The 24,343-nt window shown below is 36.3% G+C and overlaps 1 protein-coding gene across 1 annotated transcript in view; it reads right to left on the bottom strand.

Annotated features, from left to right (window-relative positions):
- The window catches only part of Dscam2 (Down syndrome cell adhesion molecule 2), a 133,509-nt gene that overhangs the window by 12,355 nt on the left and 96,811 nt on the right, over nt 1-24,343 (bottom strand). Inside the window, exons 6-12 of the mRNA XM_018505884.1 lie at nt 15,956-16,117; nt 15,059-15,342; nt 10,684-10,828; nt 8,265-8,416; nt 7,170-7,442; nt 5,167-5,466; nt 2,135-2,254 (exon numbers count right to left, since the gene is read on the bottom strand). Of these exons, the coding sequence (XP_018361386.1) occupies nt 2,135-2,254; nt 5,167-5,466; nt 7,170-7,442; nt 8,265-8,416; nt 10,684-10,828; nt 15,059-15,342; nt 15,956-16,117 (1,436 nt within the window). The remainder of the gene's footprint in view (nt 1-2,134; nt 2,255-5,166; nt 5,467-7,169; nt 7,443-8,264; nt 8,417-10,683; nt 10,829-15,058; nt 15,343-15,955; nt 16,118-24,343) is intronic.

The raw sequence follows: 24,343 nt of genomic DNA, 5'->3' as shown, positions 1-24,343 counted from the left end.
ACGAAGGGAAGGTATGTATCAGATATACACATACTGGAGTGAGCCTTGCCTATGAAAACGTGGTGAGGACGGCTAAATTGTGCGAGAAGGTGTGAAAGTGACAACTATGTGATTTATGGATGTCTACCTCCTTTCAACATACTATATTGAAGCGAGGCAGACGTTCCTAAGTCGCATAGCTGTCACTCTCGCAATTTAGCCACCCACCACACGTTTTCATAAAGAAGACTCACTCCAGTATGTATATTGTATAGAGTCATCACTGTATCGTGCAGTTTTAAAGTGAAGATGGAACCTACATCTCTGCTTCGTGAACAAATGGAATAAACTTGGATTGCAATACTACAGGATAATATTAGACAGTTATTCGATACTATTCCCAGAGAGGAGAATTAGACTTGAATTCAAACATGTAGTGACCCGATATTATAAAATATTGTTAAAATTTAATATTTTCAACAAATTACGCAATAAATAATTTGAAATTTTATACTCTCATTTATGTTCACATTGTTCCTCCTAACATATCTATAAATTTTGATTTTAACATGATATTTTCTTTTTGATGCCGCGATTTCAATTTCCGACAATATGGTATTACAGTATAAGACCCAGAATCATAGGCTCACTCAGTAAGCTCTCTAATATACTAGAGCGAGTCTTCTCTAAACTAAATTATACAAAATTGCAACCCGGCGAAGAAAAGGAAGGCAAGCAATATTAATCTTTCTGGTTCTTTTTTTACTTATAGTAGTAAAATAGCATTATCCAATTAACGAACCCATGACGAAGAAAACAGTACCAACTTTGCATTCGAGTGTTGAGGAATTGAAACCCTCACTCCCGATTTAGTTTGCTCCAATATGTTGTATAGAACTAATTGGGTTCACTTGTCGGCATTTTTTATCTGAATACTAGGCAGCGATCATGTACTTAACTTTTTCTTTAAAGTGGAAACGTAAAAAGTGAAAATTTTTATGTATGTATGTATATATATATATATATATACACATAATAGGAGAAACTAATTGGCGAATATTGCAATAACCATGTTGGTTGATTATGTGCGAGAGACAATTATTAACTTTATGACTGGAACATTCTAATAAAGTAATTTATGAAAGATCTCGCTTTCTAAGGGTTTTGCAGATTTTTGAATTTGATTCCGGTTTCAGAATTCTAAAATTAAAGTTTCAAAAAAATAATCTGATTATCTGAAACTGATGATTTTAGGAAATTCTTAGTACCTTTGAGTTTGAATGTAACTTGAAAATATCGAATTTTAAAAGTGTTGTAACTTCTATGAAGGAGGATCTAGTGTCAGAGGATTTATAATCAGAGTTTGAATGTCACTTTGAAAATTAGTACTTTAATTGTTTATATAACACTGATGAGTTTCAAATGAAGCGAAATTGAAACTTGATGTTACTTCATAAATAAAACCAAGCTTTATAATAATCAAATTATTTTTTTAATTCTATTTGCCATATTAAATTTGCCATTAAAAATTTTTATTTTTAATATCAATTCGGATAAAGCATATTATCAAATTATCCTATAGGCCAAGGTTCATCGAGCGAGCGCAGTTTATAAAACTGCTAAAAAAACTAAAAGTTAAAATAAAAAGGGGATCGATGACCCCAAATGGGATCGTCAGTCTATATAAGATTAATATGATTTTTGACAGGATGAGCTTATTGTTTTTATTTATATCGTAATAGTATTATGAAATAAAGGATTGTTAAAAACGGGCCAAATTTTGTCAAAAAGATGTAAGTGAAAGAAATAATGTTTTTTTAATAAATTTTGACTTTTTGAATAAAATTATTAAAATGTTTATATATAGCGTTTGGGAAACACCTCGAAAATTGAGCAAAAATATAGAAATTTCGATAAATACATCATGTTCGTGCTCAATTTTCGAGGTGTTTCTCAAATGCAATGAATTTTTTAATAATTTTATCATATCTAGGAGATAAAATTATACAAAAAACACTATTTCTTTTACTTACACCTTTTGACCAAATATCAATCCTTTTTTAACATCCTCCTCAATTTTCTTTGATACATAAATAAACGTAAAGGCTTGTGAGACAGTTGTGTAATAAAGTCACTTTATTTGCAATCGTCTCACCGGTGGCTTTCTTCCATACGATCGTCGGCGTCGGGACGCCCTGCGCCTGGCAGTGCAGCGCGACGTGGCGGTTCCTTTCGACGCTTACGTCGGTTGGCTCGACGATCCATCTGGGCGGCACTGTAACGTCAGAGACACTCGCTTTACATAGATCCATCACGTGTGCGCCAGCAATTCAAATTTATTACGTCTTGCTTTACTGGTCGTTAGCGATTTAGAGACAGGTACGTTTTCATGATAGAGAAAAAGAGATAGAGTAAAAGAGATAGAAAAGAGCCGTGAAAAGCGCGGCGCAAAACGAAAGAGAGCTATCGCGAGCTCATGTCGCTTCGACGCGCAACGCGCGATTCTGCACGTCAAAGAGATCGAATCTCAAACGAACTGATAAAAAGACGCGCGTGATAGAAAGAGAAAAAGAGATGCACTGAAAGAGATGGTCTCGCGCATGAAGCTACGCCGTTTTCGTTTGATCTTCTCTCTTTGGGATGCACGCGTTCTCTATTTCCACGCGACTTTTCGCATTTTCTCCCGCATTTGCACGCGATATATTCGCGGATATATCGCGCGATGAAGAAACTGATAAAGATACTAATAAGAGAAGATAGAGTGAGAGAATGAAGGTAAGTATGCGGATGGGGCAGAGTTGTGGAGAATCAGGGGGTCATGAATCGATGCGAGGCGTATTTCGCGGGTGTCAATTGATATATATATATATAAAGTCTCGTGTCATTCGCACGCCAGTGGGGGGGGGGGGGGGGCAATCGATCATCTATTATCTGCAACGTTAATTCTCCTAGGAACTACCAACAAGGACAACGAAACGAAGGCGTCTCTATATAATAGCGCGCGACAATAGTACGTATAACAGCTCTTAGCTCGTAAGAAGACAAAAAAGAAAAAAAAAAGAAGAGGAAAACAGACGGATGCTTGGTCGTCGAAGTTTCTCGATCCCGGCGCGAGATTTTGCGTCGCGCATCGATTTGTCAACAAAGTCTCAAAGTGGGGGGTGGTTCTTGTACGATCAGGTGTATTGTTTGGCAAGGTTCTACTTCTTACTGTGGTGAAAAAAACGCTGCACAAGCGAGATACTGTGAGTGGGAGTTTCCAACGTTTTACAAGACGGCAAAGTATCGGCCACGCATCGATCGCGTGCGACAATATATAATATATATATAGATAGATAGATAGATATATAGATATATATGTAACGTGAGTATACAAATATACTCGAGCCCAAACGGTGGCGTGTGTGAAACAAGTAGAACTCTTGGAAAGAGGTACGCAAAGGGTAGGAAGTGTTTGGATGCGGAACTCGTGAGGGTGGCGAATAATAATAATAATGATACCAATAATAACAATATATATGTATATATAAGTACCCGCGTCTAACGACTAGTTCAATAAAGTACGAATTTAATTAATGATATACGTACTACTAGCCTACATTTTTTACCGGTCGCCGACGAGGCGGAGGATGCGCGAGCTCGGGTATTCTTACGAGTTTAAGCTATTGTATCGAGTATCACGCTAGGAACTTGAAGTTTTATCGGCCGCCGACAAGCTTAAGGGCTTTTTATCGTTCTCTTAAGATCATTACTTTCCTTACTTTTACGAAAGAGAGCTCGCGGGCGCTTTACGTGAGCGTCCGGCATCCTCGTTCCTCGTTGCGATGAAAGAAATATAAAAAAGAGAAAGAGATACGGACGAACAGAGAAAAAGATAGAAAGGTAGTGAGAGACGGAGACAGAAATATAGAAACAGAGAGACAGAGAGCGAGAGAAAGTTTGGTGAGAAAGCATGCAGAAGTGAATAAAGGTTGCCTTCCAACGAGCCCAAAGAAGAGCCAGCGCAAAGGTCGGTGAAGATTGATCGTGAGCGTAGTGGCACGTGCTCGCACTTGGGTGATCAAGATACTTCGATATATATATATATATTATTTAAGTAATAATTCGATAAACACACAGACACACACAGAGAAAAATATATACATTTATTTACATGTAAAATGTGATGCAGGCAACAGTGATCTACAACTACTGAAGTAAAGAGATCATGCCGAATAAAGTGTGTCGATGCTCACATACACGCACGCACGCAGGCCAGAAAAAATCTTTTTTTTTTTCGTATTTAATTATTTGTAGCTGCAGTTGTTGCTGTTGTTGTTGTAGTTGTAGTTGAAACGAGTAAAAAATAAGGAAAGGTGCAAACTGTTACCTTTATTATTCGGTCAAGTCAAGCAAACCTCGGGGGTCCACGAGATACCGACGCATTCCCAGAGAGCCAAAGCAACGCAAATGTAATACACACACTGTGTCTAGGGTAAGAAGGAGTATTCGGATCTGCGGGAGGGATTTGACAGATTTGAGGATGAGGTGGAAGAGACGGAGAATGGGAGCTTAATGATCGTGATCTCGCCCGGGGGTGAACGTGCTGTCACTCGAAATCTCGATGGTATCGTCTTTAAGCCGTGGAGCCAACGTGGAGTATGGTCTCTCTAAATGTCACATCCTGGCGAGAACACAGCTATGATGAAATATGGTGAAGCGGGACCGAGTCAATAAGCGCGATGATATGTCGATGGCGGTGGATGATGAAATGGCGACTAAGACTGGAGAACGAGGAACTATGGAATGGATATTCATAGGATGACGTTTTACCCCGACAAAATTTCGGAATTAAATTTCACGGCATTACAAATACCTACATCGCAGATCGTTGAAAATTCATTTGATACGTTTCCTTAATATTATCTAATGTCAACTATTCTATAAGTACATGGCAAGTTATTTAATTATTAGATGTATTGTATATACATATCTTAAATTTAGGATATTAAAGTTAATGCTTGTAGGTTTGAACGAAGGACTTGAACAATTTTACAATGTGAGACTCGAGATTCTTCTAAATCTAGAAAAAAATAGTGATTATAGATAAAAAATGTCATTGAACTTATATCGGGGTGAAACGATCGAGAGGAATGGCAAGGCGATTATTAGGAACGCTAGGAAAAGGGTTGGCGATCATCTAGTTACCTTTTACCTGTAGCTTGGCCGTGTACCTGACCTCGGCGGCGGGGTTCGCGGCGACGCAGGTATAGTCGCCGGAGTGCTCGGCCGCGAGATTCGTTATACTGAGGAGGCTCGAGTAAGGATCCAGTTGGGAGACGTTTGCGACGGACGCCAGATTCGGCGGCAAGGGAAAGGGACTTTGGCCATCTTTCAGCCAGGATATGGTCAAAGGTGGATCTCCCGCCGCGACCCCGCACACCGTCCGCGTCCGCATCCCCTCGGATAGTCCCTCTTGGAACGTAAATGGCTCAATAATAGGGGGTACTGGAAAAGGTCAAGAGAGAAGAGAGAACCATACGTGAGAGCAAGAAAAAGATGGCACCAAAAAACGCAAGAACCTTGTAATACCAGGTATACGTGTTCTTTTCATATATATATGCACAAATATATATATATAGATTTATACTGTGAGACGGTATGTGTATATATATATATTTTTCAGTTCTTTTTGCTTCTGTTCCTTCCGCTTCATATAAACAGTGGTACGTCCATGTATATATGTAGATATATATATATAGAATATAATATGTATATATATGTAGAATATGTACAATAGAGGCAGTATAGTAACGTAGCAATGTAGAGGAGAGAGAGGGTGGCCCCGCCGCGGACCTGCCCCTGACGCCCTCACACCTTATACACTTAAATTGGCATCGCACACTTGCGCGCAGCATCCGATCCTTTCCAATTAACGTGAGAGCGAGTCTTCATCTTTCCGAAGCTACCGCGTCGTTTCCTTCAAAATACTTAATTATGTTTTAATATTTTTAGAGAGAAATAAAATGATTTTCTTCATGTCTGAAACGCTGTGACAAGCACCGCTAAAATTCAAGGACGTGGTAAAACGTGAAAGAGATAGTTGAACAGATATAATTGTAAACGTCTGGACGAAATAAAGGAAACGTGCGGTGTCGCTCTCGAGAAGTCGAAGCGCAACTTCTTTAAGAGGACGTGTGGGAGAGGTAGAGGCGGGTATCGTGCATAAGGAAGAGTCACGCTAAGCGTGAGCAATCTTTAGTTACAAGTCACCAAGTCTCTACGTTCCTTGGTAACGAGAATTCGACGAGGTCCCGTCGTGGATTTGCTTGGAAGCGCATCGTCGATGGCTCGAACTTTGATCTTTGTGTTCGAATGAAGCATTCACAGCGTATTTTGCTGATCAATCCCGCATCCGTGTGGATCAGAATATATAACAATAGCCGTTGACGATAACGACGACGCAACTTCCACGTGCAGCTTCCATTTTCGAGCCCGGCCGATACGATTCGCACGCACGCAACGGGCACACACACGCACACGCAAAACTCGGGCGGTCAGGCGGTCGTCGGGCAAATTGTAGGGGGCCTAGAGGAGGATTACCATGAACCACAAGCCGCTGCGTGTGCGATACCTCTGCGGCCACGTTACGGGCCACACACGAGTAGTTGCCGTTGTGATCTGGAGATAAACTTTCAATCATCAGTATGCTATTGTACTGGTCCATATTGGTGACAGTGACACGTTCCGACGGCCCCATAGAACGTCCATCCTTGAGCCATGTGATGGACAGCGGCAGATCGCCTCTGGTCACCGAACACGTCAGGGTGGTGCGTTCGCCGAGATGCAGGTCGCGATCTGCCGTGAACGGGCTAATTTTGGGAGGAACTGTAATAATAACAACGAGACAGCTCGTGAGCGCACGTTACTATATATAGACGGCAATCGGTAACATGGCTCGTGTCTCGGGCCTCCTTCCACGTAATCCTAAAACTTATCTACCACCCCTGATGACAGGGATCATGCTCTCCATGACTTTGTATTTGTTCTTCATTTTCCGATCGATTATAGCCCCTTATTTATTTTTCCAACGTCATGGAAACGTCGTCCTTTCGTCTTGTCACAGCACTCATCGCCAGGTCGTCATCTTCGATTGGAATGGTCCACCTGCGACAATTCGTTGCCATAGGAAATCGAAAATGAGGCCTTACCGATTACTGCGACGTCTCCGGATCTTCTGGCGCTGTGACCTTGCTTGTTCCTCGCCCAGCAGGTGTATACTCCAGCGTCACCCTTCTTCTGCACACTGCTGATCATCAGGGTGCCGTCCGTGAGTACTTTCTGACGCAGATCGTCCGGTAATTCACGATTAGCTCTCTCCCATTTGATTTCCTCGATCGGATATCCAGCCACCGGGCACTTCAAACGGAGAGTCTCGCCGGCGACGGCGGTCACTTTCGGGATCAGGCGTATGTACGGAAGTCCTGGATGAGATATTTCACGTTTATGTATATATTTTTCTTGATATTTTTAGCTCGATAAGTCTCGAGCTGACGAGAAACTACAATAGGATCGCGATAAACATTCGAATAAGCTAGAAACATTGTCACGCATAATCTTCTATAATGAAAATATTATTTTTACATAATGTACTTTTCTAGATATTAAAATTTAATCCTCCGGAGCTGACGTCAAAATCTGTAATACAGTTACTGGCCATTTTGATTCTTTAAAATTAATTAGTGTCTTTAATTAATGTATACTCGTAATAAATGGGTCTATGAAATTCATTTAATATAGTTTATTAAAAAGGCACTAATTAATTTCAAGGAATCAAAATATTCTTGTATATAAAACATAACTCGTAGAAAGAAGAATTATAGTATTAGTATAAGTATATTTTAATAAGAATAATCCAAACTTGCAAATGTAACATAAAGAAATTGAATTTTTTGACATTTTTTACAAAGAGATTTATGATTGATTGAGTCGAATAGACTCACGTCAGTTTCAGAAAGTTAAATTTGTAACATTTTCGCATTTTAATTAATGTCATATAATAGTTAAATGCTAGTCAGATTCTAATTTTGGCGAAAAGTGTGATTATATTACAGTTTATACAGTGATGATGATTTATGGTCATAAATTAGTGATAAGTCATTAATTATTGATGCGAATACTCGATATCAAAAAGCGAGAGGCGAGCCACATATCTGTATGGTCAGTTTTGGTGCGGCTACACTGCGTGAAATTAATTACAATTTGTCTCACATTATACACGATGATAATTAACGGAAGGTACGCACCGTAAACATTTAGTCGTGCAGCATGTGTCACCTTTCCCGCGCGATTTTCGGCTGTGCAGGAATATTCACCTCCGTCCTCCACCATTACGTGGCTTATATTGACGTGGGATATAACGTCGCCATGTACTGTCACGTATTGACCAATGACGAATCTTGCGCAAAAATCAATAAATTTTGAATTGATATGCAATTTACGAATTAATTCGTTGCGTTCGGTAAATTCGTAAAGGATGATTGAATATTCTGCATAATATTTATAAAAGCAAAACCAATACCTTTTTAGCAAACTCAAGCTGTACACATATCATATAACTCAAGATAAAACATTAAAAGGGCAAAGCGACAAATAATATGCATACAACGTGGTAATACGCGAATAAAACAAAACACAATTGATTGTAATTAGGAATGAAAATCTAAATAATTTGATAGAAGTACGTTTCGATTCTTTTTGGAGTCATTCTCAGTTTACAATTGGCGTTTAATAGTAAGACTCGTTTTTACAATACATGGTTACTCAAAGATTAAAGGTTAAAGGTTAAGATTAAAGGTTACCAAGAAATTGAACAATGAAATTCATTCATTCGTGACTTTTAATCTTTAGGTAATCATATATTGTGAAAAGGGACCTGACAATATGGACCCAGGAAGGTTTTTTATTAGAGAAATATTATTAAAGGCATATGACAAGTGCTGGAATAACATTAGTGGATATATGTTCCGCTCCAAATTAACATTTAACACAAAATTTCGATCCATAATATAAAAAATAATAATTCTGGTCACAATAAATATATAAATAATTAGTAAAGACTGAGCAGTCAACATTTATATATATATATATATATATATATAGTCAAAATTAACAATTCTGCTTTATATTATATAATAATACGTTTGATTTAAAGTAGAGTCGCCAACGACTATCGTCCACATTTTTCCACTTTTTTAACGTGAAATAACGATTACAGAGTAATCATGTTTCTCTATCGCAATAGCATCGCGGGCAATAACATCGCGAAGCCGTGTAATAAAAGTACGATAAAACTGAAGATGGTAAAATGATACGTGGACCTTTCACGAGAAGCGCGCTTCGCATTTCTATCTGTTATCGGTCTGACGCGGGCTGGACAGCTCTCAAATCGGCGCAATCTCGTGAATCTCGGTGAGTGCACGTGAATCCCCGGCGTTATCGTTGCGCGTTATCGTTTAGAATTTGTCACGTTCCATCTCGATCGGGACGAGAATGAAACTACGGCCGCCGGAAACTGCGTCCGGTTGCGAGCCAAGGGGAATTCAAGCGACGGGGGTGGAAAGCCGGTGATAAAATGGGATACGACGAGGTCCGCGAGATGGTGGATTCTTTACGTCGATCTGTCATTAAACTAGACGCCGCCGCTGGGACTTGCGCATGTCCCTCTTTCCGAGACACTATACGCCATCCGCGCGATAAATATTCTCGTTTCCGTCTGGGATATCACACGCAGAATTGCCTGTACGCGTATATACACGATCGCGAACGGCACCGTCAGAAATTATAGTTCAATTACGATAGTAGTATAAATGACGTTTGAGACTCCTCGCGCAATTTATGGTCCGTTCACCTTTTTATGTTAGGAACATTGATCCCAATAATTTTAGTTATTATTTTTTTCGAGTTCTATTGACAACATTGATAAATAATCGTATAATAGGAAATATAAATGTAAATTAAGCTGAGGATGATAAATAAGAAAGCGAAATGTTTGCCACATAAATAAGTTAAAAAAGAATGTGTATATAAATGCATGATGTAGACTTAGAGATAGAGGGAACAACAACATTTAATCTGTAGAGTTAGATATTAGGTATTAAATTTATTGAACTATATATATATATATATATATATATATATATATATATCAAAATAAGAACACTCAAATTTGCTAGATTGTCAGAACTTTTTGTAATGCTTGATGAAATTCCTTGTACGTAATTATTTTGACAGTTCAATAAAATTAGTTTCAGATTCGCGTCTAACTAAATTTTGAGATACACCAAAATTTTTCTTTCAGTGTATGTAAAAGAATGGATAAACGTGTGTGGTATAAAAGAGATTTTTATAAACTTCTTTGTAGTATGAAAACTGAAGTAAATAAAAATAGTAACGCGTTATATATAATTCTAATAACTAAAGGAAATGAAAAAATATAATGTATTTGACATTTATAGCTAAAAGATATATATATATATATATATATATATATAAAATTTAATATTACAACCACGTATAAATGACACGTATATTTTTCTTTCTTTCTTTCCACTTTCTGTTTTTTATGATGTCATTAGTCACGCTAGTAAATTAAAAGATATCACCTCCCGAACATGGAATAACAGCAAAAATATAGGCTATTTCAAAAAATTGGGGCGAGCTTACCTTCCATTAGTCGGTAAGGGAAAACCGTCCAACGCCCATGATACTTGAGGTGTAGGATTTCCTGCGGCGGAACATTTTAAGGACACGGCGGGTCCTGGCTGGAGAGTCTGCTCGATGAATGAGTACAGGAGCACGGGCGGCGCGTCTGGAACGTTAATGTGTAAGGCGAGCTTAATTACGCGAAGGGAAACAAATTTATGCTGCAAACCGTTACCGTTAATCAAAGTTGCTAGAACACGAAAATACCTGAGAGCGATCGTTTAAAATATATAAAAGGAAAGGGGGAGAACCATATTTCCGTGATGTGGAATTAATGCAAATTCGATATCGTGGATGAACCAATTTCTCGTTCTTGAAAATTGTTACAAAGATATTTGTTTTTTCTTTTATGTTTATTCCCGCTGGTGAGTTTAAATTGATACAATTACATTGGTTAGGTATCTTTTAATCAATACGATTAAAAAGTTCTAAAAAATAAAAAAAAATTTCACGGAAAAAGATCTTAAAGAAAGAAGTCTTCAAATAAAATATTAATGAGAGAATAAATTACATTTTGTCAAAAATACACCCGAACAGACCAACGCAGCAGAGTGATATCTTGCAATTCAAGCTCGACATCAAAAAATAAAAATTCAGGCTAGAAGATTTTATCCTCATACATCTGTATTTATTCCGCTGTATTTTTTTTGCTATGAATATGTGGACTACTGGTATAATCCACGCAAGCACTGCCATTCAGCAATAAACCACTATACTTAGTGCAGCGGGAGTTAAACGAAGGAGTGAGCCGGTGAAAAGAAGGCGAGCGAGAGCACACGATATCCCGATCCTGAAAGCCGCCACGCCCAACGCGATGGAATACGAGAGACAATGGGCTCGCCGTCATGGAAGCGCTACGCAGATATTTCTCTTTTCTTCGTCGATGTTGCTCCAGAGCAACACGAGGAAAACAGAACCTATCACGCCAAGTCCGAAAGAGAAAGAGCGGGAGAAGAAGTTTCCGTACGTGGATTTTCACAAGAGAGCACAAGCTCGGAATTGACCGTGTCGATGTTTCCGACTGCGCCCGTAATTAAAAACGTCGATTCTGCCATCGTTAAAAAAAAAGCTCCGCTGTCGCGAGAAGTAGGATATGACTCCGCAGCTCTCGAGAAAAAGGAAGAAGAGTCTCATCGTTCAAATGAATGCCGGAATCCTCATCGTGCTCGCGAATCCATGCACAAATTGATGAATCCCCGTCTCGATTCCTCTTGGTGATCATCGTGGCGTACTCGTAATCGCATCGTCGCGGCTCTTTCACTTCCGGTCGATGAGATAGAATTTTAAGTGACGTCGGTATTACAATATCTTGGAGGGAAGATGTTCGCCGCTCAACGGGATCGTCTTTTACCGCTTTTAGGTTGATTGTGTCCCGCGAATAATTAATATCCATTGTCATTGCAACGTCTGTCAAAGTGTGCGAATTCTTAGACAAAATAATGATGAAAGTTATAGTAGAAATATCGACACGCGATACATTCATTCGTGTATAATTATGTATTGTATTATATTCCGATATAGTATTCGAGATCCTTTTTTTGTAACGCGATCAGAATTTTACTGCAACAGAGTATATAATAATTGGATTTATACTTTTATCTTTCTCTGGCGCATTCGCGACATCGTCGCAGCCATTTCCAGCGAAGCAATATAAAAACGGCAAATTAAAGCACTCGGACGTTAGTCGAATCGGTAAAAACGCGCGTTGCGAGCGCACACAGACGGCTTCGCTTGAAACACGAGGAATTCATTTTGAGTAATTTGGCAGTTCTGTTCGCTCGAGGAAATGACTTTTCTGCCGTCGCTTCTATTCTACTGCGTACCATAGAATTCGTGCATTTGTTCAAACGCTTGAAACTGTAGCGAGCGGAATTTTATGTGTAGTAGCGATACACGATATTCATATCGTGAATTTCATATGCATTACTACTAGTAGTACGAGAGAAAAAAGAGAGAGAGAGAGAGAGATTTGATAAAAATTAATTTTCCTATCTGACAGTCACAGAGAGAGGGAGAGAGAAATTTCCGAATATTAAATCATTAATAATCAATCGTCGACATCGATTTTATAATAGCAGCGACATTTTGTGCAAATCACTTCCTTCTCCGGCCGTCAATCGCAAGATGATTGAATCAATAAAACGTCCGCTAATCGCAAGAACACTGGTAACCAGTTGGCCAATCGTACGCGTGCTACTATATACGTCGAGCGAATTTTACGAATGAGAGGCGCTTGAATTTCGCAAAATGCACCACGTACAATTTGCGCTCTCTTCGGCCTGGGAAATGACTCGTTTTTTTTTTTTAACAACCGCTCAAGTTTCGAATGGGCCGCAATGCCAGGCTGCTTTTCTCATCCTCGTGCACGGCAAAATTGCATCGGAGATAGCTTTACCCCATTCGCTCGCGCGCAAGCCAGGGTGTCCTTGCCGTTGGCGTTCGCTCGCTCGAATTCTCTTTGACGTAAATTCCGTGCATTACTGACGCTGACGAGCGAGAGACACTAACTTCATTGTTGTTTCAAAGGCCTCTCCACCCTGCTGGTCGCCCTGCCCTGACACTAACACTCCCAGAACGACTGGTCTAGATATACGGGGTGTGTCCGGTCACCGTGCGGCGCATTAATTATGTATTAACGACAGGTTCTTAAATGAATTTTTAATAGTTCGCGAATACTTTATAAATATCCGTCGTTATCGCCGCGACACTTTTGAAAATTTTCATCGTCGAATATTTGGAAGCAAAATTCGGAATTAAATATCCGCTAAAGCACCAATCCATTGGAGGCTAATTAAATCGCTGACGAAGTTTAATTCATGAAAAGGAAAACTTCTTGATATCCTACATTAAATATTTGCGTAATTAGAGTTGTAAAATTCTAATTACAGAAGAAAAGTACAGAAGAGAAAAATCAACTTCAAATTCATCGATGATCTATTATTAAGATCGATACCCCGTAAGAGGTAGACGAGAGAACGATAAACTCGTTGAGGTGCTGCAAGAACGATGTGAGGATGGGAGTGCACAGCTGCAAAACGAGGTAAAAGCGTTGTAAAAGAAGATTCCTCTCCACTTCAAAGTGATGCCTACCCTTCGACCGGTAGCCCGGCACGCGGCAGCGGCCGCCTCTTTGCCGAGTAATCGAGTTCTGTGTAACTTGATAGGTAGTATAACGCGGGCTGTCGATCGGTGCGCAGTGTCTTCTCTCTCGCTGGGACACCTTTGACAGCGCCTTTCGAGGATGACACGAGAGTGAGAGCAAGAGGGGGAGAGAGAAAGACAGTGAGAGAGAGGCGCGGGTCAATATCCTGGCGCAAGGAGATCGAGCCACCGTACTAAACGTCTTCGTTATTATATGGGTTATCTCTGGGGATAATACCTATACTCACGATCGGAACATTGTTATTAGTACTTCCCGCGTGAACCGTGAAACGAACGACTGTTACACCGACCTTTAATAGTAAATGTATTTAATCGATGAAATGTCTCTTCTTCGTGCTCTCCCCCGCGTCACCGGGGTTAAAATTAAACTATCCTTATATAATCTATGTAAAGTTGTTTCTCGCCAAGACGAGCATGATACTCTCCCGTGATGCTTTTAAATTAGTTAAAGCACTTAACCCTTTGGTGTTACTTCTGCAGTGTAGCATAGGTTTATAATATCTTGTTTATATCATTATGCGTTTCGATTAAAAAAAACTTGAAACTTGTTATAATATGTTTATCCCTATGCAATATTTTTATACAATATTTCTGTGGTATATACGTGATAAAATACTATAGAGTGGCATTAAAGGATTCATATGTTTATTTAATTTCAAATGTAACTTAGAAATTCTATTGAATATACTGTTGCACATTAAAGCAGCAATTTATGATAACATCAATCTCTTAAATTAAATAACATTTCGTTATTTTTCACTTCCACGTATGTTAAAATGTAAATTAATCCATTTCTGTGGTTATTTCAAAATAAACATATTAACGTACGTAATTAGTAAATATTAAAGAGCCAAATTTAATATATTTTCTTGAGAAATTGTTTAATCCTATTGTTTTAATTAAATTAATAATATATTGAATAAAAGTAGTAGCAAAAAAAAATCAACGTAAATAATTAAAAATAATTCAAATTAGGTATAAATTGGCATTTCATTGAATTTAACATTGTGTACCCTACAAACATTTTCTAATAATTGTTTCGTGTTTCTAATTATTTTCGACGTTTTTCCACTAACACATCATATTTATTCCAAAATTCGAATTTGTGGAACTTTCTCGGGTATATCTGTGATTCGTAAGAGGAAGACGGATACCGGAGAAAGTATTTACATACCGCCCAGTTGAAGTTCCGCTGATGCTTGAGCTGTATCGCCTTCGGACCTTCTCACAATGCACTGATACATGCCGCGGTCTTCCCTTCCAATTCCATTGAGCTTCAGTAATTCCGATTGCCTTCCTGTCCCTGGAAGTTGCCGGCCGTCCTTGTACCATGTGATAAAGTGCGGTCCAGCCTGCGGATGTGTGCCGACCTCGCATCTGAATTCGGCGTTGCCACCTAAGTGAACACTGAGCAACGGAGGCGTCACTTCCACGTGAAGAGGCGCCGTAACAATTAACCTACACAATTTAAAAATTTGTGTTAAATTCAACACATTTTACGTGTCTCAAACAGTCAGTCCAAAAACACAAATATTATGTAGAAACTTAACATAAACCATGTACACTGACACAATTTATAAGCAAATCGTGGAAACATTTTTATAAATTAATATTTATAACGTATTGAATTAATATTTTATTTGTTTATCTTAAAATTTATATTTTACTATATATAATTTTTATGTTAATTGTGCACTTACTCATAAATTGTGTTATTTTAATACTAAGAAATGTTGAATATTAATTTAATATAAAATGTTCAAATAATAAAAAATCACATTATGTTAACATTCGGATATGTTATGAAAATTTATCACAAAAATTTTAACAAGAGTTAATTTAAATACAAATGCAAAATGTTTTTTACGGTGTAGAGTTGCAACAAGAACATCAATATTATTTACTGAAAATTGATAAATTTATAGTAGCATTACGAAATAATGTGTAATGTAACGATTAAACTAAAATGACGTAATTGAAACGCACGAAAATGGATAATAAATGGACTTTAGATAATGCAATAAAATTGACATTTGAGAAATAATTTATTTGAATTTTTAACTTCCATTACCTGATCTCAGCGCTCGCTTCGCCACCAGGATTAGAAGCGGAGCAGCGATATACACCGCTGTCTTCTAACGTTACTGCTTCGATGGCCAATACAGAACCAAGAAGTCTGGTTCTGGGTCCAGAAAGTACCAACATTGGCTCTGCTCCTGTTTGCGCAAACCACCTGCGAACAAAGATGCTTTCAACTTTAACCATAAACATTACATTTTTTTTAGAAATTCACGATCTTGCATGTGAATGGAATAAGTTTTTAGGAGGCACTTACATATATTATATGAGTAATTACAAATAAAATTAAAAATGTATTACATTATGTATATTTGCTACAATAATATAACTTAATAATTATCATAAAGAAAAATGGAAATATAAAGAAAAAAAATATTGTACTTTAAAAGAATATTCTTTTATTCCTTTACAATCAATTATTACGCAAAATTGCATTTTAAGGTTAATATTCAAAATCAAGACATTCAAATTTATTTTCTAGAATTTTTTGTTTTCTGGATTGTATCGTTGATAAAGCAAATGAACGCTATATATATACTTAATGCTTTAAATTTTAAAATACAGAAATATAATTAAAAAAAGCTTTCTCATTTTTAAAATTGTTAACAGTCAGGGAAAACAGGGAAAACCAGAAAGTCAGGAAAAAAAATGATCAAGAAAAACCGGGAAAAGTCAAGAAATCGAGGAATTTATTAATCTAAAATAAAATTACTATAATACCAAATTCTATATGTTTAAACGTTACTTTTTCAAAAACCATTAAATAAAATTTTTTAATTATTTAAAGAAATAATGTAAATTTTTTATGGACTTTTTAATTTTACAGTAAGCAATATGAAGAAATCCATTAACAGATAAACTGAAAAAGGAAACCACAAATTATGCAGAGCAAGATTGAAAAAAAGTTATACAGAATATTTACAATGCTTCAATAACCATGTATTTTAAAAAACGTGACCGGATTTATTGCGAGAGATATTTCATCTCTGTTTCGCTTTAACGCTCTACATCATTGTATGATAAAATACATACTGTTGAACGTTTTAAAATTATGTTATGTAATAGTGTTAAAGTAAAATATTTCTAATTAAGACGATAATTAGAATTTAATGTTTTAGTGAGATGATTAAATCTTAATAAGTAATGTGCAAAACAAAGACAAAATATTTGCCGCTTTTGTAATTTATTTGTTTTTGAATGTATATGGCAGTAATCGTATTGTAAGTTGTATTATGCATTTGTATTGTTATTTATATTTTTTTTAAATTTATTTTTACAGGTAATTCTTTATATTCATGATCTCTCTAAAGAAAAGTACACGTGATACTCAATACGATTCTTTATTTTTATTATATACTTCTTTCAAGTTTTAGTCAAGGAAAAGTCAGGGAATAAGGTAAACGTTTTAGTGACATGCATCTATATCTTAACACACAAAATTTATTATTATTAATCTCTCTCTCTCTCTCTCTCTCTCTCTCTCTCTCTCTCTCTCTCTCTTTCAAATGGGTTTTTTTATCACAATATTATAATTTAATTGTATTTTAAAAATACAATTAAATTATACGCTTTACTACAATTAAATTATAGTATTATATTTAAAAAAGCATTTTTATAAATTATAGTATTATATTAAAAAAATATTTAATAATAATATAAACAAATAAAGTTTTGTGTAAATGTGCGGACATAGGTACATGTCCGGTCACCCGGACGTTTACCTTATTTATGTTCTATTTCATTAACAATTCTGCATTTTGCTAAATGAAAATTATATATTATTGTTTATGTGGATCATAATGCAAATGTATGGAGGCAGATTCAAAAGATTTAAAGTGTCACCTCAAATGTCATTTATATTGTAACAATTTCTATTGTTGTATGTACTCGTCGATCGCACATATAATATTCTATCGCGTTCGCTTGTAACGTTCGCCAAGTTCGTCGCATAATCGATTTTCAGCGGAGTTGTTGCAATGCAATGAGTTCAAGTGTTCAATGACAGCGTATAGACTGACACAATCTCCAAATAGCCTTCCTTGCTCTCCCGTTCTCGTTTTCCAACACTTTGCCCGTGCCCCCCTTCTGTCTCTCGCACTCCACCTCGTTGACGAATAATTTTTCATCGAAAAGGCAAAACAGTTGGCGTCGCAAAGAGGAGATGAGAAAGGGGGAAGCGGTTCAATTTCGTTGGCTTTTCGGATACGTCGACCTAGAAACGACATCCAACAGCGTTTATCCCTAAGATCTTCTCTCTATGCAGTTACTGACAGTTTCTGATCAGAGCACCTCGCAGAGCACGTTCGGACTTTGGATCGTTCAGGGCTTTAAAGGCTTTTTCTCGTCTTCATTTATAATTTAAAGAAGAAATTTCATTTGACGTCTAATTCGAAATCAGAAATTTCACAATGCAACGAGAATTTTGTGAAAAATTTTTGTGAGAAATTTGAGAGTTACGTAGACTGTATGAGAAATTGTCCAATGTTTAAGAGAAAGCTCAACGTATTATTTCTAAAAATAGGGGAGAATGGAGGAATTGCGAACATGAGGTAAACGCGAACGATACTATTACAGTATATTAGAGTAGCGCAATAAACTCTCATTTTTCGCATCCAATGATAGTCCAATATACGTTTAGTGCCGTATACTATAACACATGATCATAGAACGCACAATCGTTTAAAGAAAATACCATTAGGATAACTGTCCCGATTAATGTATCTTTTAACCAATTTGCTTATTACTGAATTAATTATTAAATATTGTAGCTTTAATTTTATCTGCTTGCAATCAATATCGGTTTTTCAACTACTTCTTTTTCTTATAATATTTCTTTAATCTAAAAAATGTTAATACTTTATAATGCTTTTGACAAAAATAGAAAACATGTTTTTATCCCTATTAGTGAGTCCTCTAAGCGGCGATGGCCCTATTAATGTGCTCCCAATTTGTGTGTCTATCCACATTTGACTCATTTTAACATATAGTTACTAAAACAGGTAATAAATTTAAGCTAATTGTTTATGTTAATATTACATAAATCATTATTTCAAATATATTTATTTCAAAGTACACTCATAACATAACGTTCTCAGCTCCAATACAGGGCACATTAATAGGAACAAGCTTAAAATCTTACTAGATTCATATAAATTCTTCATAATTTTCGAAAAATAAAATATTATCTTCGGTATCGTATGCATTAATAATTTAATAATTTAACAAAAAAAATTTTTGTTTTTATTTATTTGTGCTAGTTTTCTTTATGACTTATCGAAATACAAAAGCACACTAATAGGGACAGGCACAGTAATTGGAACAGTCACCCTACATATTTTCGATGATTTTGATGATAAGGGAGATTGAAAGAATTGCGAATTCCTAAGGGAAAAGTTAAAATTAATGATTATTTATCAACTATACAGTCTTTATTTAAAGAATATTAATTAACTTTAAATTAATATTTATATAATATAAAATGGGGCTATGAACCATTCAGGATGTTATGTGAGTAAGACTTTTTTATAAATAATCAAAATTTATATACAATATTATATGCGTTTATTGTATGATTAACTTGCGAGCATCTTGCGCCATTACCGGTAACATTTTAAATTTTGATTTAACATTGAGCATGACCTGATAGGGATCGAAACATCTGTTCGAATATTCTTGTATATAAATTTTGATTGTTCGTAAAAAATTCTTATTCACATAACATATCCTGAGTGGTTCATTTTATATTATTTAATTTGTTAAATTATTGAACTCTATTTTCTTTTCTGAATTTTAATATTTATGTACTACTAATATAAATCTGTTCATCAATACGGACCGTACATATAAAAACACAATCAATAGGAATAGGAAATAAAGGCCCATAAGCTGATTAAAACTGGATCTTTAATGCTTAAATAAGTCAATGTGAATTTGTAGTTACTATATATACAATATATGCACATATACCATATTTGCAGTCATTTTAACTGCACCAAATTAATTTTTCCGGACTTAAAAATACAGAGAGCTAAACTACAGAAATAACATTACAATTAAATTTTTAAGCTCAATAGGTATCTGTTAAAGAGATCTTAATATGCTGGAAATTTGTAAATAAATTTATTTACAGATAGAATTAAGTTAATATAATTTTTATAATTCAAATGTACTAATATGTTAGAAAATTTTCATGGCAGGTTCTGTACTCTAACAAGTTTCTTTGTAGTAAGTATCTATAATACGAATATGTTGCATTGTAGCTAACTTGCCCCCTTGGGGTAAATTGATATATATATCACGGTGTAAATTGCCTCTATGATAAACTTTATATTAAATTAATAAAATAAAAACATAATAAAAACGAAAAACAGGTAGTAAACATGTACTTCTCACTAAAGATTGTACTTTTTAAAATTATTTTGTAATAATCAAATAGCAAAATGTATTATAAAAAAACAAATATAAATTATTTTATTTCTAGGTTATTTTAAAATAGAAATATTAAATATAAAGCGTTTTATGAAAGTTAAATTGTAATAGAATGTTCACACGCGAGGTGCAGTAAGTCAAGCTTTCCCTAAAAATATCTAACATATTATAACTCATCCAAATTTTCTCATTTCATTATTACAAATTACTGTTATTACTCAAAATAATGTCATATAGTAACAGACATTTTTCTTTTAACTAATAATGCATTTAGATTCACTTTTTCAAATTGAAGAACATTAATATGAAATTATGAAACGTTGAATAATTTATTTGCCTCTTCTTGAATATAGATTTTTTATGTTTTTCTATTGTAATACTTGTTTTTTTTGTTTAAATGAAACTTAGGGAAAAGTATCTATGTTATAAAACAGATATTTTGCAGCAACTCTTTTCCATTTTTACGCTCCGATAACCGCGTACGACATATTAACCGTTTTTCAAATATTTGGCTTTTCCATTGTTTCTTCCACCGTAAATACATAAAGTGAACACGATACTAATTTGCCTCTTGTGCTAACGAGCCCCAGTCTCTATTTTTACATCCTAATTAAAATTACTATTATTAATATTGTATATTATCGACCGTTTACCGATTTATTATTAATATTTGAGAACATTATGGATATAAATTTAATCACACACACACACACGCGCGCGCCCGCGCACACACAGAATTTTCTAAAAAAAAGTAAATAGAAATTAAATAAATATTAAACGAAATAAGTATTTTATGTGACTTACATTACATTATGACAATACTTCTAAAAAGTGAAGATTTTAATTAATATAATGTTTTTTTATTGTATGTTTTCAATGGAATTACATGTATTTAAAAGTTCATAAAGAATAGTTATTAAAAAAGAAAGAAAATATGTTATGTATTAAACAATATTTTTCATACAAAAAATATTTTACAATTCACATTTTTAATCGCTGGGGTATAAAACACCCAGATGGCTATTCCCAAGTTAAAATAATTCCATTTATATGTCTTAATTTAGAAATGAGGCACCTCAAATTTGAACAAATATTATACCTTTTTTATGAATATCAGTTCTTACTAAACTATTTGTAATGTATTTTATTAAGATTGTAATGTTCGACAGTAAACTGAAATTTAAATATCCGTGTAAAGATTCAGTTGGAAAGTTGGTCGATAGGATGTGGATAGCCGAGTCGTTAGAAGAGACAGAAGAGTTCGAAAGCGCGGTACGGCGTGTCGTAAAAGTACTTAAAAGTTGCGCGTGTCCATGGGAATTCAATAAATTCCAGGAGTTCCGGAGAGAGGATCTTATCCGTGCGATTTGTCCGGGCGCTTTCGAATCGATCGGCCCGCGTGCAGCGACAGTTATTCGCGCGATATATCGAGCGCCGGGATATATCGGTGTCGCATAAATCTCGCGACAAATTTACGGCGCGTCACTCGTACATATATGCGCGCATATAAATTCGCATAATACATTCCTGGTGGGCGCGGGGCGGGACCCGAGAGCGCGGGTCTTAATAACGTGGTAGTATTTCACGAGTGGAATCGCCGCACTGCGCGATACACGCGTTTCGGTCTCGCGAGACAATCGACCGCCCCTCAGGGGGGAGGTAGACGACTTGAAACGTATTACATGAATGTATTTTTCATAGAAGAACTACGGCCTGGCGCGGCGCGGCGCGGCGCGGTGCGGCCCTGCCCAACCATGTCGCGATATTGCCAATAAATTTTCATTCCGAGCATTTGCCGGGCTACATCCGCGGTCCCGGAGGAGAAGAAAAGAGCGGACACGGTGAGGAAAGTGTCTTTCATTCCGTACCATCCGGAATGCAGATTGCTTTAACCTCTCTCTGTCCCGCTTCTTTTGGAAAAGATTTTCTCTCTAAAGTTTTATCGGGGGGATCTTTTTTATTACAATTTTCATTACTCTTTATTAAAATTCTGCTCTAAAATTTCGGGATGCGTTGGGAAAGTCAATCATGTAACTTCTTTATCATCCACTGTTTATTACGACTACCTTCCCGTATGACTCCATTGTGCACGGACGGCGCAAACTGTTCCCGTTTACGCGACAAATGTGCAAATATTTTTCCCACAAGCGAAAAATGTAGCATCGCGTATCGGATGTAGCGACTTGCCGCGTGCATCGGGAACGCAGACAGGTAAAAGACCGTTTGTCAAATTCTCCGCTCTGTAAAGTGGCAAAAGATAAAGTACTGCGTTCGATTGTATAGCTACGGTGGAGAAGTGGGGAAAACTCGCTCTCGATGGAAAACGCGAGTCGATGAGAGAGAGAGAGAGAGAGAGAGAGAGAGATTCTCTCTCTCTCTCTCTCTCTCTCTCTCTCTCTCTCTCCTCGAGTCGAGGCGACATGGAGAGCTTCCGATTGTGCTACCCTCTCGCGAGGCTTCACGATCGAGTACTCCGACTTTTTCCCGATCAAAATCGCGTGCTCCCTCCTCTCCTCTCCCTCTTTTTCGAGCACTTCGTCGCTCGTCTTTGCCCTTTTTCCTCCTCCATTTCTCGCCGAGCATCATCAGTCCTTTTTCCCTCTCGAATCTCATTCGTTCCGGAGAAGAAAGAAGGAGGATTAAAAGGAAAGGATTTGACGTCCTCATGCACACCCGCACTCCTTTTCATTCCGTCTTCGGAGAAGACGTGAAATGCCTCAAAGCAGCATCGCGTACGAAACGATAGGCTCGCGCGAGTTTGCGCTCATCCCTCGAGTGTCGATTTCCGGTACACAAAGGCACTCATCTCTGTGTGATCGAGATGCTCGAAAGACGACGATCTCTGGCAAGTAGACGGAGTGTGCTTCTTTCCTTTCTTTTTCTCTGCAGCAGTACGGCAGCAATAACGAATAAATCCATTCTTAGTGCTCGCGAGTAACGAGAGGCGATCTTTCGCTTCGCTTTTCCGTGAGATTACTCTGTAATGGGAAAAACCGCGGGGAAACGCGCGAGGTACCGTATTTCTTTTGCTACGCTCTGGTTATACGAGACTCTTTACAACGATGGACATTATTTAAAACGACAGTGATTCTATGTAATGACATAATAATACACGATATATATTCTGTTTTTATATTTCGGGTTAATATATTTTTATATTTCTTATAAAACCAACAGATAATAGTTCTTATTATTGCGACGGTATAAACGTCGCGAATAAAGAGCTTTTCATATAATGTTTTCATAAGTGTAAAAAAGTTAATGTTATGTTACACATTTTTTTGATATGCTCAATTTCTTTTCTTTTCGTTACTTATATATTCGCGTGGAAAATGTCCAACCCAGCTAGGAATAATCCCGCCAGCTTTACAAATTCGCTATATATGTACGAATGCTATTTATACATATTATTAATGCATTATTAGGTTTCATAATTAAAACAATTTTTGCATTTATCTTTATCTAAACGATATACAGAATATAACAATTGAAGAACTGACTTTCAAAGTATATTTTGTTTAAAATTTTGTATTTTGAGTTATAGATAGTGGCGTAATGTCCAGTGTTGAAAGATTCCTATAATTTACATTTAAAAATATCGCTACTCTAAGATATTCAAAAAACATTTCTTCATCGTCAATTTATATGCTTAAAAAACCTAGACATTCGAAGTGCATTATGTAACTAGAGACAAACAAAATGCATTTGTTTAGCAATTTTGTTTAACATTTCATATCCTACTGATTATTATTCTTTGTAAAACGCTGATAGTTTTCTTTCTCGTTTTCTGGAAATTATAAATTTTAATACAAAACGTATTTTGAAAATCTGATCCTCAGTTGTAAAACATTAAAAAAAAAACGATGGAAATTATGATATAATATTATGTCAGAAATATTCAACGCAAATAATTACGTTAATAAAATACGTAATATAGTTAATGTTAAGATCA

Source organism: Trachymyrmex cornetzi, unplaced genomic scaffold (genome assembly GCF_001594075.2).
Source record: "Trachymyrmex cornetzi isolate Tcor2-1 unplaced genomic scaffold, Tcor1.1 scaffold218, whole genome shotgun sequence".
Taxonomy (NCBI): domain Eukaryota; kingdom Metazoa; phylum Arthropoda; class Insecta; order Hymenoptera; family Formicidae; genus Trachymyrmex; species Trachymyrmex cornetzi.
The sequence above is the reverse complement of the archived record's forward strand: the minus strand, read 5'-3'. Positions and strand labels throughout refer to the sequence as shown.